This window comes from Poecilia mexicana, unplaced genomic scaffold (genome assembly GCF_051168715.1).
Source record: "Poecilia mexicana isolate PSO_F unplaced genomic scaffold, ASM5116871v1 scaffold_11, whole genome shotgun sequence".
Lineage (NCBI taxonomy): Eukaryota > Metazoa > Chordata > Actinopteri > Cyprinodontiformes > Poeciliidae > Poecilia > Poecilia mexicana.
The window spans coordinates 27,663,760-27,675,690 of NW_028263380.1; the positions used below are offsets into that span (position 1 = coordinate 27,663,760).

At 46.7% G+C, this 11,931-nt stretch overlaps 1 protein-coding gene across 1 annotated transcript; it reads right to left on the reverse strand.

Moving 5' to 3' along the window:
- Positions 1–163: 163 nt before the first annotated feature.
- On the reverse strand, positions 164–6,098 carry LOC106911072 (serine/threonine-protein kinase Sgk1). The gene is made up of 13 exons (XM_014977803.2): positions 5,873–6,098; positions 5,454–5,529; positions 4,866–4,929; positions 4,117–4,157; positions 3,982–4,039; positions 3,824–3,907; positions 3,616–3,747; positions 3,436–3,548; positions 3,232–3,355; positions 2,235–2,330; positions 1,996–2,151; positions 1,834–1,923; positions 164–1,347 (listed from the first exon to the last, which is right to left on the reverse strand). The coding sequence occupies exons 1-13, from the start codon at positions 5,940–5,942 to the stop codon at positions 1,183–1,185; spliced, it is 1,269 nt and encodes a 422-aa protein (XP_014833289.2). The 5' UTR covers positions 5,943–6,098; the 3' UTR covers positions 164–1,182.
- Positions 6,099–11,931: the final 5,833 nt, after the last annotated feature.

An 11,931-nucleotide genomic window follows, 5' to 3' on the forward strand; every position in this document is an offset into this window, starting at 1 on the left:
TTCACATCCATCAGCAGTCAGGTCGTTATGCATCCCTCTGGCTTTTAGTTGCTGATGAATGTCAGCATCTTGTGATGTTTGAAAATCATTTCTGTGCAACTATCTTCATTTCCTCTGGAATGACAGGAACATTTTTTCTGTGGGATTAAAGGAGACAGTCTGGTTGTGTTTGAAAGCTTTTATTTAGCATTTGTGATCCAGACCTCAGCTCAGAGTTTCACTTCAAGGAGCCAATTTTCTGCTTTACATGAAAATAAAAACACAGAAAAACAAACAAACTTCCAAATATGGAAGAACTTCAGGACCGGTTTCATTCCGGGAACATTTCCTCTCCGAGTGACGATGCTCTCCAATTCAATCAGGAACAACCACGCGGGATCAGGAGATATTCTGTGGGAACATTTTATTGCACTTTTCAGAACCGAGCCGGATCCGGCTCCGGCCTGCGGTTCCTGTCCAACCAAACGAAGCACTTCTGTAAGACTAAAGTTCTAGAAGGTTCTGGAGGGACGGAGATATGTTTCAACACGGATCAGGCACAAGACGACACAGTTCTGCTCTACATGACGCATAAACAGATGCTACGGTGCTGGTGGACAGTACCGAACGATACCAGGTCACCGCTGGTTCTGACCCGACACGAGTCTATCAGAACCAGCTGGGAATATCCTCTATGATATGTACAGGTGGAAGAGCTGCAGGTCGTTCAAGGTAAACAGGTTGGGATCATTTGCAGGTTTCCTCGTCAGGTCGAGGACAAACGGGTCGAGGGAAGCGTCGCTTTGGTCCCGGAACCGGAAGCAGAGACGTTTGGACCCTTTGGTTCCGAAGCTGCTCGGCTTCTCTTTGACCCTCGTTTCCTCGAGTGCAATTCAGCTTCTGCGTGAAAACACGAATTGGACGAGCAGAACCGACCGGTCCGGTAACGAAGGCGCCTCCTCTGAGGTCCAAACGGCGACACAGCTTCATGGAGCCGTCCCAACGTCAGGCACTTCATGTCACGTCACCAGCGGCTCCAGAACCGGCCCAAACAGGCCTCAGGTCCGGAAACGCCTCCACTTGGCACATGCTCTCCTGTTGGGTCGGTTCGGCCCGTCGGGCCGATGGTGCTGCAACATGAGTCCCTCCGGCCAACATGCTTTTGAGTCGGTACCAGAGCTGCTCGTGTCCGGACCGGTCCGGTCACATGAAGGCGTGGTCGGACGGCGGTCCGTAGGAAAAGCCCGGGAAGGCTCCGGCCGCCTCCCGGACGCTGCCGGTCACCGCGGCCGAGTCGCTGCAGAGCGAGGCGGACACCGGCAGGTGGGTGAACTCCGGGTCGAAGTGCCGCAGGTCGGTGGGACCGGACTGGAGAACAGAGCGGACCGGAAGTCAGAACCGGGGCTAGCAATCCAAATTTATTAGCCTAACATTAAAAAATAAACCATTATTTTTTTTAATGTCATGTTTTCGTTCATGTATAAATATCAGTTTCAAATTAACTAATTAGTTAGCAAGTTAAATATTTAGTTAGCTGGTAATTGGCTTCAGGTTAAATAGGTAAACTAAATGTCTAAACATTTAGTTTGGAGCTACATGTTTTAATTTGAGATCAACATTCAGCTTGCAAGTTAAATATTTAGTTTGAAACAGACATTTATAAATAAACGTGATGAAAATATGGCTTTACAAAATGAACCTCTATTTTTTACTCTTAAAACTAAATAAACTAAATTATGATCATTTTTATGGCTCTCCACTTATCAATCATCCACTGCTCAACATCTAGCTGCTGGTTCTGACCCGGGTTCTGGGTTGGATCAGAACCAGCTCCAGATGTTGGTGTGACCGTACCACGGAGGGGACGAAGGGAGGCGCCAGCTTCTTGGCCATCAGGTCGTCCCAGTTGATGGGGGAGAAGAAGGAGTGATGCTTGAGCTCCAGCTGCAGGGAAACACAACACTATGAGGTCCGGTCCCAGTCGGGACGGCGCCGCGGCGGGTCAGGCGGACTTACGAAGTCGTCCTTGGCCCCCAGCCGGCTGCAGCACTCCTTCTGCAGCAGCCCCTCCAGCAGCTCCCTGCCGGCGTTGGACACGTTGGGCTTCAGCACCGGCGCCTTGTGCAGGATGTTGTTGTACATCTCCGCCGTGTTGCGGCTGTAGAACGGCGGCTGAGGGAGACGGTTAGCCGGTTAGCGGCCGGTTCAGCAGAGACGAGCAGAAAGCAGCAGAAATGGGACAGAGTGAGACTCACGAGTCCGTAGAGCATCTCGTACAGAACCGAGCCCAGACACCACCAGTCCACGGTCCGGTCGTACGCCTGCTTCTGCAGGACCTCTGGAGCCAGGTACTGCAACACAAACCAACACAAACGTCACGACCCTCCTGGACCGCTAGATGCTTTACCACCAACAAATCAGAAAACATACAAATATATATAAAGACACACACTGCAAAAACACTTATTTCAAATTATGTTTGTCTAGTTTATAGAGCAAATGTCTCATAATAAGACAAAACTAAATGGCAAGTAAAATTTCTCCAAGATATAAGGACTTTTTTATGTAAATAAATCCTTAATATTGATTTTTTAAATGACTAATTCCACTGGCAGATTCTGTCACCTATATGGCAAAAAATCACCATTAAGGATTTATTTACATGAAAGAAGCTCCTATTTGTTTGCTGAAAAGAAACTTAGTTTTGTCTGATTTCAAGTGAAATGAGATATTTGCACTAGAAACTAGACAAAAATACTCAGTAAGATTTTTAGTTTTTACAGTGTCCAAAAAAAACCCAACAATGTTGTGCAAGACGAGAATCATTTTGGCTACTGGTTTATTCAGACAGGGAGAAGTTTACACTTGTTAAATCCCCACTCATATATATAATTCTTGAAAATGTATCAATAACTAGAAAACATAATTTTATGCTGTTTATATCTGAATAATCCAAGAATATTTTGTATTATTTTACAGTTTATGTGTGTCCATCTTGCTTAAAGTCATCTAGAAGCTTTTTTAACACGTTTATGATTTTACATTTATTCATTTCTTTATCCATGCAGCTTCATAAAGTCACTCCACAGGTTCTCATTTTATGGTTTTTAAAATTCATATCTTCTCTTTCTGTAAACATTTTTGAATATTTCCTGTTGATAGATTCTCTTATTTTGAGTTTAACCAGATCCAGATGTAATAACTGTCATTTAAAATGTACCAACGGTAGTTCAAATGTTTTCTGGCGTTTACCTCCGGCGTCCCGCAGAAGGTGGATGTGGTTCCGTTGGGCTCCAGGCCTTCCTTACAGAGTCCGAAGTCGGTCAGGACGATGTGGCCCTGCGAGTCCAGCAGGATGTTCTCAGGCTTCAGGTCCCTGAGGAACACCGGACAGCAGGCGGCATTAAAACCCGTGACCCGCGGCGGCCACCAGAGGGCGCTGGGGCTCAGCCTCACCTGTACACGATGTGCAGAGAGTGAAGGTAGCCCAGAGCGCTGGCGATCTCCGCCGCATAGAACCGGGCCCTGGGCTCCAGGAAGACCCGCTCCCTCTGCAGGTGGTAGAAGAGCTGCAGGGAACAGACGGAGTCAACATCTGGACCGGACCGGACCGGTCCCTTCCAGCTGCACACTGACCTCTCCTCCGTTGACGTAGTCCAGGACGAAGTAGAGCTTGTCGGTGGTCTGGAAGCTGTAGTGCAGCCCGACCAGGAAGGGGTGCTGGACGTTCTTCATCAACACGCTGCGCTCCGCCATGATGTGCTTTTGCTGGATCAGAACCGAACCAGAACCGTTATACTCTGTCCCACCAGGAGCCGCTCACCTGCTGCCGCCAACGACTCACCTCCTTCTTCTTCAGGATGATCTTTTTCTGTAGAACCTTGACGGCGTAGTACCTGGTGGTCTCCCTGTGCCGGGCCAGCAGAACCTGAGCAGAACCAGGTCCAGAACCGTCAGAGGAGAAACAGAAACGACGCCAGGAGCAAAGCGCAGATCACTCACCTTCCCAAAGCTGCCTTTCCCGATGATCTTGAGGTAGTCGAAGTCACACGGCTTGATCCTGACAGACAGAATAAATCAGCTTCCTGTCTGATAACCGACTTCAGGTCATAAAACAGGAAATGAGCAGAAACTCACTGAGTGTCCTCGGCCAGCGACGAGCGCGGACTCAGGTACATCTGAAAGACAAGCAGGAGGAATAAACCCTGGAGCCAAACAGAGACGGATGGTCTCAGCTGCTCACACTGATCCAGAACGACCAGCTGAACAGGATCAGAACCTGCAGCTCTGATGACGCCAACTCCCTCCTGCAGGTGGCAGCGTTTCCCACTTCATGGGAAGTCTGGAGTTTCGCTTCTTCAGAGAATAAAAATAGTTGTTGGATTTTTTTTATGTGGATTTTTTGGAAGAATTTAAATGAAGAAAAAAAAACTATTGTTTGTACAGCAGATCCCAAACATCAGCAGTCCAACAGCAAAATGTGACAAAATAACCGATCTAAAATATGGGTAATATTAATTAAATATGTGTCGGATCGATACTTTAGTTTCAGATTCCCTCTTCATATTTAACTTTATTTTTAAAGTTATTATAGTTTCTGAACTCTGCCTCAAAGACTGTTTCTATTTTTTGCACTTTATTTGGGAGCAATGCACAGATTAGTTCTGTTTTTCTACTTCTTTCTGTTTATTGTATTAATATGTTACTAACGTATTTTGTAGACACTCTAAGCTTTGTCCAAGTTTTAACAATAACATTCAAAGGAAATAAAACACAGAAAGGCCACTATAGATAGCATAAGAACGTCAGATTATCATTTAAGCTCAGCTCTGCTGGAGGAACCGATTTATTTTAAATAAAGGTTGAAAGTGAAGAGATGAACTTACTGGACTTCCATCTTCAGCTTCGTTCTGATTCTCATCGATCTTCAGGAAGTTGTTCCCCTCAGAGCTGCAGCACAGAAACAAAGAAACATTAAAAAAATTAAACCTTAAAATGTTTTTTCTGATCAGACCACAGGATGTGCAGGTCAGGGGTCAGCAGGTGACCTCTGGCTGACCTCTGGCACCAGTCCAGCCTGTACCGTCTGAGGATCGGCTTAGAGCCGCCACAGGATGTCTGACTTTCTCCCGCAGGCGGCAGCAGCTGTGCGGGTCTGAGCGGTGAGTCACACCGTAATCCCAACCAGATTTACCTCCAGAACATCAGGGATTAGACTATTCTGGCTTCCTGGAGGCAGATTAGGAGCGGGGGCAGGAAGCCTGTACCAGGGCAGTTATGGACCAGTTTTACCCCCTGACCCGGGGCAGTTACGGACCAGTTTTACCCCCTGACCCGGGGCAGTTATGGACCAGTTTTACCCCCTGACCGGGGCAGTTATGGCCCAGTTTTACCCCCTGACCCGGGGCAGTTATGGCCCAGTTTTACCCCCTGACCCGGGGCAGTTATCCCGCCTCTGCCCCTCAGATACTCACTGCTGGCAGATGTGCGGGGTCGCCGCCAGCTTCTGGATGAAATCGTTCAGACCCATTTTCCTCTCCTTGATGAAAGCTGCAGAGAAAAAAAAGAACCGGTCTGATTAAAAACGATCCGAACTGCGATCTGGACATCTGAACGTTCTTTCTGCGGTCAGTTGCTGCGTGATTGTTAAAGATTTGTGCAAAGCTGCGGCTTATTAGTTACGCAACCAGCCGGGTTTCCATTCATGCAGAGCCCAGCGGCTTTTTCCATTCAGCCCGTCACACAGTCCTACTGCGCAGGCGCACTGGCTCCGCTATTTAAATTTAAACCGCATTTCCGTGACAGACTAAAGTTCTGATTAGAGTCCTGCTGTGTGGTGAAGGCGCCGGGTTCGGGCCTGGTACCGGTACCGATAGGGTGCTGTGAGGCTCACCGGTCAGAACCGCAACGATCCCCCGCATCTTGCAGTAGGTCAGGTCGCATCCCGCCTCGGTCACCGCCATGTTGAGCGCTGCGCAGCGGGAAGCCAGTTCGGACGGGAATCAAAACCGAATCTCCAAAGGCAGAGAATAAACAGGAATCCTCCCGCGGTTCGGTTCCGACCCGGTTCCGACGGTCCGGTGTATCTCCTCTGAAGCTGCGCAAGACTGCTGCTGCGCGACCCCGACGCGCCGCTTTATAAGGGACACGTGGTACCGGGGGACCCCGCCCCCTGCTGCGTCACCGGTAACCACAGCAACTGGGCCATGACGTCACGGGATTCCGCTGCAGCAGCAGGAATGACGGTGATGAAAAGGAGGAAGATGATGAAGAGTTTCTGTCCTTTCTCCTCTTCCTCAGGCTGCGCCATCACACGGTGCAACATCTGCAACCTTTGATCCCGGAACCTTTACGGAACCAGAGGCCCAGATGTTCCTCCGGTTCTGACCCAGAGCAGCTTATGGACCAGCGGTTACGTAAAGCTGGAGCTGTGACGTCACGCAGCGGCGAGTCCAGCTGCTCCACTAACATGCAGTTACATAACTGAGTCATAATGCAGAAGATCCGCAGCGGGAGAATCGAGGATCCGGAACCGGTCCAGTTCAGTTCGGAACCGGTGCCAGCAGAACCTCCTCCAGCCTCACGTGACCGAATCATTTTAGCCCCAAACTAAACATTCAGCTCAGTCCGAAACTGTTACAGATAAAAATGATGGAAATCTTGAAATATGAACCACATTTTCTCCTACGGTGGATTAAATGAGTCAAATTGTTGCTGTTAATTTTTACTGTGTAACAAATTGTTGCCATGGAGACTAGCAGGAGTCTCCATGTTGGTCAGCAGCAGCAGAACCGGTTGAACCGGTCCGATACTTGAGCCCAGACTCGGCGCCGGCTCTGTTTTCACTGTGGCTCTGATTGCATGAGTCCGGCTCGTCTCCCAGGTTCTGTTCAGGCCCCATTCCAACCTCACCTGTTCTTAGAGTGAATAATTCATGTTCTCCTGTGCGGTCAAACCGGGTCAGAACCAGAACCTGACTGAGGTTCTCCCAGCGACAGATTAGAACTAAAATGTCGGAGTTCACAGTTTGTTCAGGTTTTGTTCTGATTGCAGCATTAAACTGCAGAACTGTTCTGGTTCTGGTCCAGATAAACCAGCAGACGGTTTGGACCTGCAGTCTCTGATTGGACCATGAAGTGTTCTAATGTGAACCAAACCGGGTCATCATCAGAACCATGATCCAAACCCAGCAGCTGATCGCTTAAACAGAGGAGAGTCAAGGTTTTGCAATGGCCTAGTCAAAGTCCAGATTAATTGAAATGCTGTGGAGGAGCCGAGCGGAACAGCAAGCAACTAAAGGAACGCTGGGAAGATCAGAGCAAAGTTCCTCCTCTGGATCAGGTTCTGGAGGTTCTGGACTAAACCCAACACAGTGGTGACTCAGCAGTTTTTATCGTCTGTGGAAGGAAAGCAGAACGTACCGATGAAGGATCGCTTCCTGCTCTTCATGTCCAGACGGAAGGGGATCTGATGGATCTGGAGGATCTGATCCACATCTGCAGAGCGTCCAGCTGATGCATGTGCCGCATGGAAAGCTGCAGCTCTATCTGAACAGTTCTAACTTTCCTCTCATCTCTGACTCACCTGTTCCCCCCTCCACCTGGGGAGCTAATCAGCAGGTGTCTGGTTGCAGCTTCTCGCCTCAGAGTCGGTCTCCATGACGCTGGATCCACCTGGGGAAGCAGCGGAGGCTCCTGATTGGCTGGCAGCAATGAAGAGCTGAGCATGCTGATCTGTTTGCTGATCTCTCTGAGGATTCCTGATGCGCTCGCTGCATAGCTGCATAGCTGCATTAGCTGTGTTAGCTGCATTAGCTGCGTTAGCTGTATTAGCTGTGTTAGCTGCGTTAGCTGCATTAGCTGTGTTAGCTGCATTAGCTGTGTTAGCTGTATTAGCTGAATTAGCTGTATTAGCTGCATTAGCTGCATTAGCTGAATTAGCTGTATTAGCTGCATGAGCTGTATTAGCTGCATTAGCTGTGTTAGCTGCATTAGCTGTGTTAGCTCGACGTTTGAACCGGAGCGCAGAGTTTCAGAGGAACCTCAGGGGAAGCTCAATTAGTTTCTCTTCCTGATGATCACAAAATATAAAATATTTATATTTATTCTTAAACTCAAACAGGCGTTACTCTGAGCCTCTTCAGTTTGTTTCTATTTAGACCTTTACTGTCAGTGACGTGCGGTGAGGCACTGATCGACTTACGATTTATAAATATAGACACCATGCATGTTAATTTACGGACCGAAATTTCTTGCATACATACAACGCTGGAGGACAAAGGCTAATCTTTTACATGTTATCAATAGCCGCGTTAATTCAGTGAAACTTAGAAATGTAGGTATTAATTTTGTGCTAAGATCCACAGCAAAGGGAAAAAACCGAAACCACTTTCTCACTTTGTATCGGCTAAGCTAAGCGCAGACCCGTTGCCATAGCAACTGACAACAATGTGTAACGTTTGGGTTGTATTAGGGAAGGAGAAGAGGCGACAGAAAATTCACAACCACACCGATACTGGGAATTCCACAGTGTTGTCCTTTAATGAACTCTTCACCAACCTTACAAAGCCCGGTTGAACGGCTGCTATATTATCAAACATGAAAATGAGCAGAGTACAACTTACCCGTAACGTTACAAAAGTTAGAGAGCTAACATGTCCATGTGGCAACTATAGCACGTTTCTCTCACGCTCTCTACAGAGAAGCCGCGGCGCAAACACGTGACGTCATTAGAGATACTGGAGTATCTTAAAGAGACACTACACAACTACAGCTGTTACAAATGCCACTTCATGTTTTAGGATTTAACATAAAAACAAAAACAAAAATTCAAGAATTTTGCACACAGAACAGAACATTCAGTCTGTTGCAGTAGCATGTTTTAGGCTTAATGTTTTATTAATAAATAATTGCTGTGGTAGATTAGCTACCGCTTCTACTTTACTGAATTACGTAGACATACAAACTGTAGCCCACAAAACGCACATTTCATTAAAAAACTAAACAAAAACATGTTATTGCTGTCTTACCTTTATCTATCAATAAAATCCATGCACCGCTAATTCTGCACAAAAATATCCGTTCATCCAAAGCCAAGTCTATCCTCGGCATGTCTTTTCTACTCCGTTTGAGAATCATCAAACTCTCGAAGCAAAACCTTCAGCTCCGGTGTTGGTCTTACTTTAGTTATTATCTCCTGCTTCAACTGAAAACCCACTTTAGAAAACTGTTTAACTGTAGAAATGTAGTCTTTCCTGTTGACGTCGGAAGAGAGGAGAAAACAAATATATCGCTGTACTTTACTTATTTACTGTGTGGCTAGCTCCATGGCTAGCTCACTGTGTCTTACTCTGCAGTTGTGGAGTCACAATATCTGGGATCATGAGCGCCCCCTGCCATGAGGCAGGAGAACTGCCTGCCTCCCCTGGAGTCTGTTTTCTGTCGTTTCTGATCGCTCCTCAACACACGAAACACGAAACACACACAGTTGGTGACATAAAACACAGTACGTTATATATATAAGCTAAATTATGGAAAATAGGTTAATATATTATGTTTTTAACCATTTTGTTCACGACGTACAGACAGGAGGACCTGCTCTCATCGAATGGCAGCCAGTGCAGTTAGAGAGGTTGATCAGTCCAGGTGAGGCTCAGCTCGCTGCTGCCTCACCTGCTTCGCTTCAGAGCATTTGAATGGAAAAATGCGAAAATCCAGCGATTTTGAGGGGAAAATAAGCAAAATTAGTTGAGCTAAATGAAAAATAAGTACTTTATAATACAAACCACAGGGTGAAAATAGCAATATAAATTGTTTTATCATTACATATTATTTTTCCTTGATAACAGGTGAGGCTCTACCTCACTTGCCTCCCCTGACCGCATGTCACTGTTTACTGTTAAATCTTCCCACTTTACTTTATTTCTTGTGTTTCTCTTGTTTGGGAATTTTGGGGTTTGTTTTATTAGATTTAATATTTATTTCTGTTACTGGTGATGTTTCCATCCTGCTGTCATGAAAATTTAAGCAAACTTTTAAAAAGTTTTAAACTTTTAAAAAGTTTTAAAAAGTCGTGCTATTGTCTTTTAGTTTGGAGAGAATCAACCAGGCTGTCATAAGGTGAGGTTGAGGTGGTGAGGAGATGACGCAGGCGGACCCAGGATGTTCGAATATGATGGTTTTAATAAAGAAAATGCTCAAAACAGTCCAAAAACAGGCAGCACGGCAGAGAGACAGGCACACAGCCAAACACCGGTAGCAACTGACACATAGGACTGGAAAGGAGAGCTAACGCTATCCAGGACTTAACAGTTCTACTGGAGCGAACACAAGAGGTGAGACAAACGGCACTGACTACGACAAGGATCCGACAACGAACACAGACACAGGTGGGTTTAAATACACACGGGTAATCAGGGGAAATGAGACACACATGGGGAGCAATCAACGGGGAGGACAGGACTGAGACTCACAGGAACAGGACTACACAGGAAAAAAACTCAAAAATAAACACACAGAAACAAGGATCGTGACACAGGCGACGCAGAGCTTGATGTCATTAGATGTTGACGCTCCGGATGGCATAAACAGGAAGTACAGGCTGCTAACAGGAAGTACAGGTTGCTAACAGGAAGTACAGGCTGCTAACAGGAAGTACAGGCTGCTAACAGGAAGTACAGGTTGCTAACAGGAAGTACAGGCTGCTAACAGGAAGTACAGGCTGCAATAGGAAGTACAGGCTGCTAACAGGAAGTACAGGCTGCTAACAGGAAGTACAGGCTGCTAACAGGAAGTACAGGCTGCTAACAGGAAGTACAGGCTGCTAACAGGAAGTACAGGCTGCAATAGGAAGTACAGGCTGCTAACAGGAAGTACAGGCTGCTAACAGGAAGTACAGACTGCAACAGGAAGTACAGGCTGCTAACAGGAAGTACAGGTTCCTAACAGGAAGTACAGACTGCAACAGGAAGTACAGACTGCAACAGGAAGTACAGACTGCAATAGGAAGTACAGGCTGCTAACAGGAAGTACAGGCTGCTAACAGGAAGTACAGACTGCAACAGGAAGTACAGGCTGCTAACAGGAAGTACAGGTTCCTAACAGGAAGTACAGACTGCAACAGGAAGTACAGGTTGCTAACAGGAAGTACAGGCTGCTAACAGGAAGTACAGACTGCAACAGGAAGTACAGACTGGTAACAGGAAGTACAGGTTGCTAACAGGAAGTACAGGCTGCAAACAGGAAGTGCAGACTGCTAACAGGAAGTACAGACTGCTAACAGGAAGTACAGATTGCTAACAGGAAGTACAGGCTGCTAACAGGAAGTACAAGCTGCTAACAGGAAGTACAGGTTGCTAAAAGGAAGTACAGACTGCTAGAAGGAAGTACAGGTTGCTAACAGGAAGTACAGACTGCTAGCAGGAAGTACAGACTGCTAGCAGGAAGTACAGACTGGTAACAGGAAGTACAGACTGCTAACAGGAAGTGCAGGTTGCTAACAGGAAGTACAGGTTGCTTTCAGGAAGTACAGACTGCAACAGGAAGTACAGGCTGCTAACAGGAAGTACAGGTTCCTAACAGGAAGTACAGACTGCAACAGGAAGTACAGGCTGCTAACAGGAAGTACAGGTTGCTAACAGGAAGTACAGACTGCTAACTGGAGCAGAGGGAGTCATGCCCTCCTGGAGTTCTGGTTCCTCTAGTGGGGCTCAGAGCCAGCAGCGGGTGGGAGTGTCCGCTACATGTTTCCTTCGCTCTGTTAGCGCACTAACTGCTTATCTGAACAGCTAAAAACCATGAAGTTTTTTCAAGGAAATTATTTCAAATGTTGCTGCTTCTATCCTTTGTTAGCTCCCCACCAGCTCCAAATGAGATCAGTTAGTTTTTAATCTGAATTTATAGTTTTGGTTTTCCTGTCAGACAGTTTTTAATAAACTCACAGTCTGCAGGAGGA

Bases quoted from the DNA above. Each gene is read 5' to 3' on its own strand.
- LOC106911072 (XM_014977803.2), bottom strand. From the start codon at position 5,942: ATGGCGGTGACCGAGGCGGGATGCGACCTGACCTACTGCAAGATGCGG. The intron at 3,748-3,823 runs GTGAGTCGTTGG...GTTCTGATCCAG, and splicing joins TCATCCTGAAGAAGAAGGAG to CAAAAGCACATCATGGCGGA. The intron at 3,356-3,435 runs GTGAGGCTGAGC...GGTGTTCCTCAG, and splicing joins TCTCTGCACATCGTGTACAG to GGACCTGAAGCCTGAGAACA.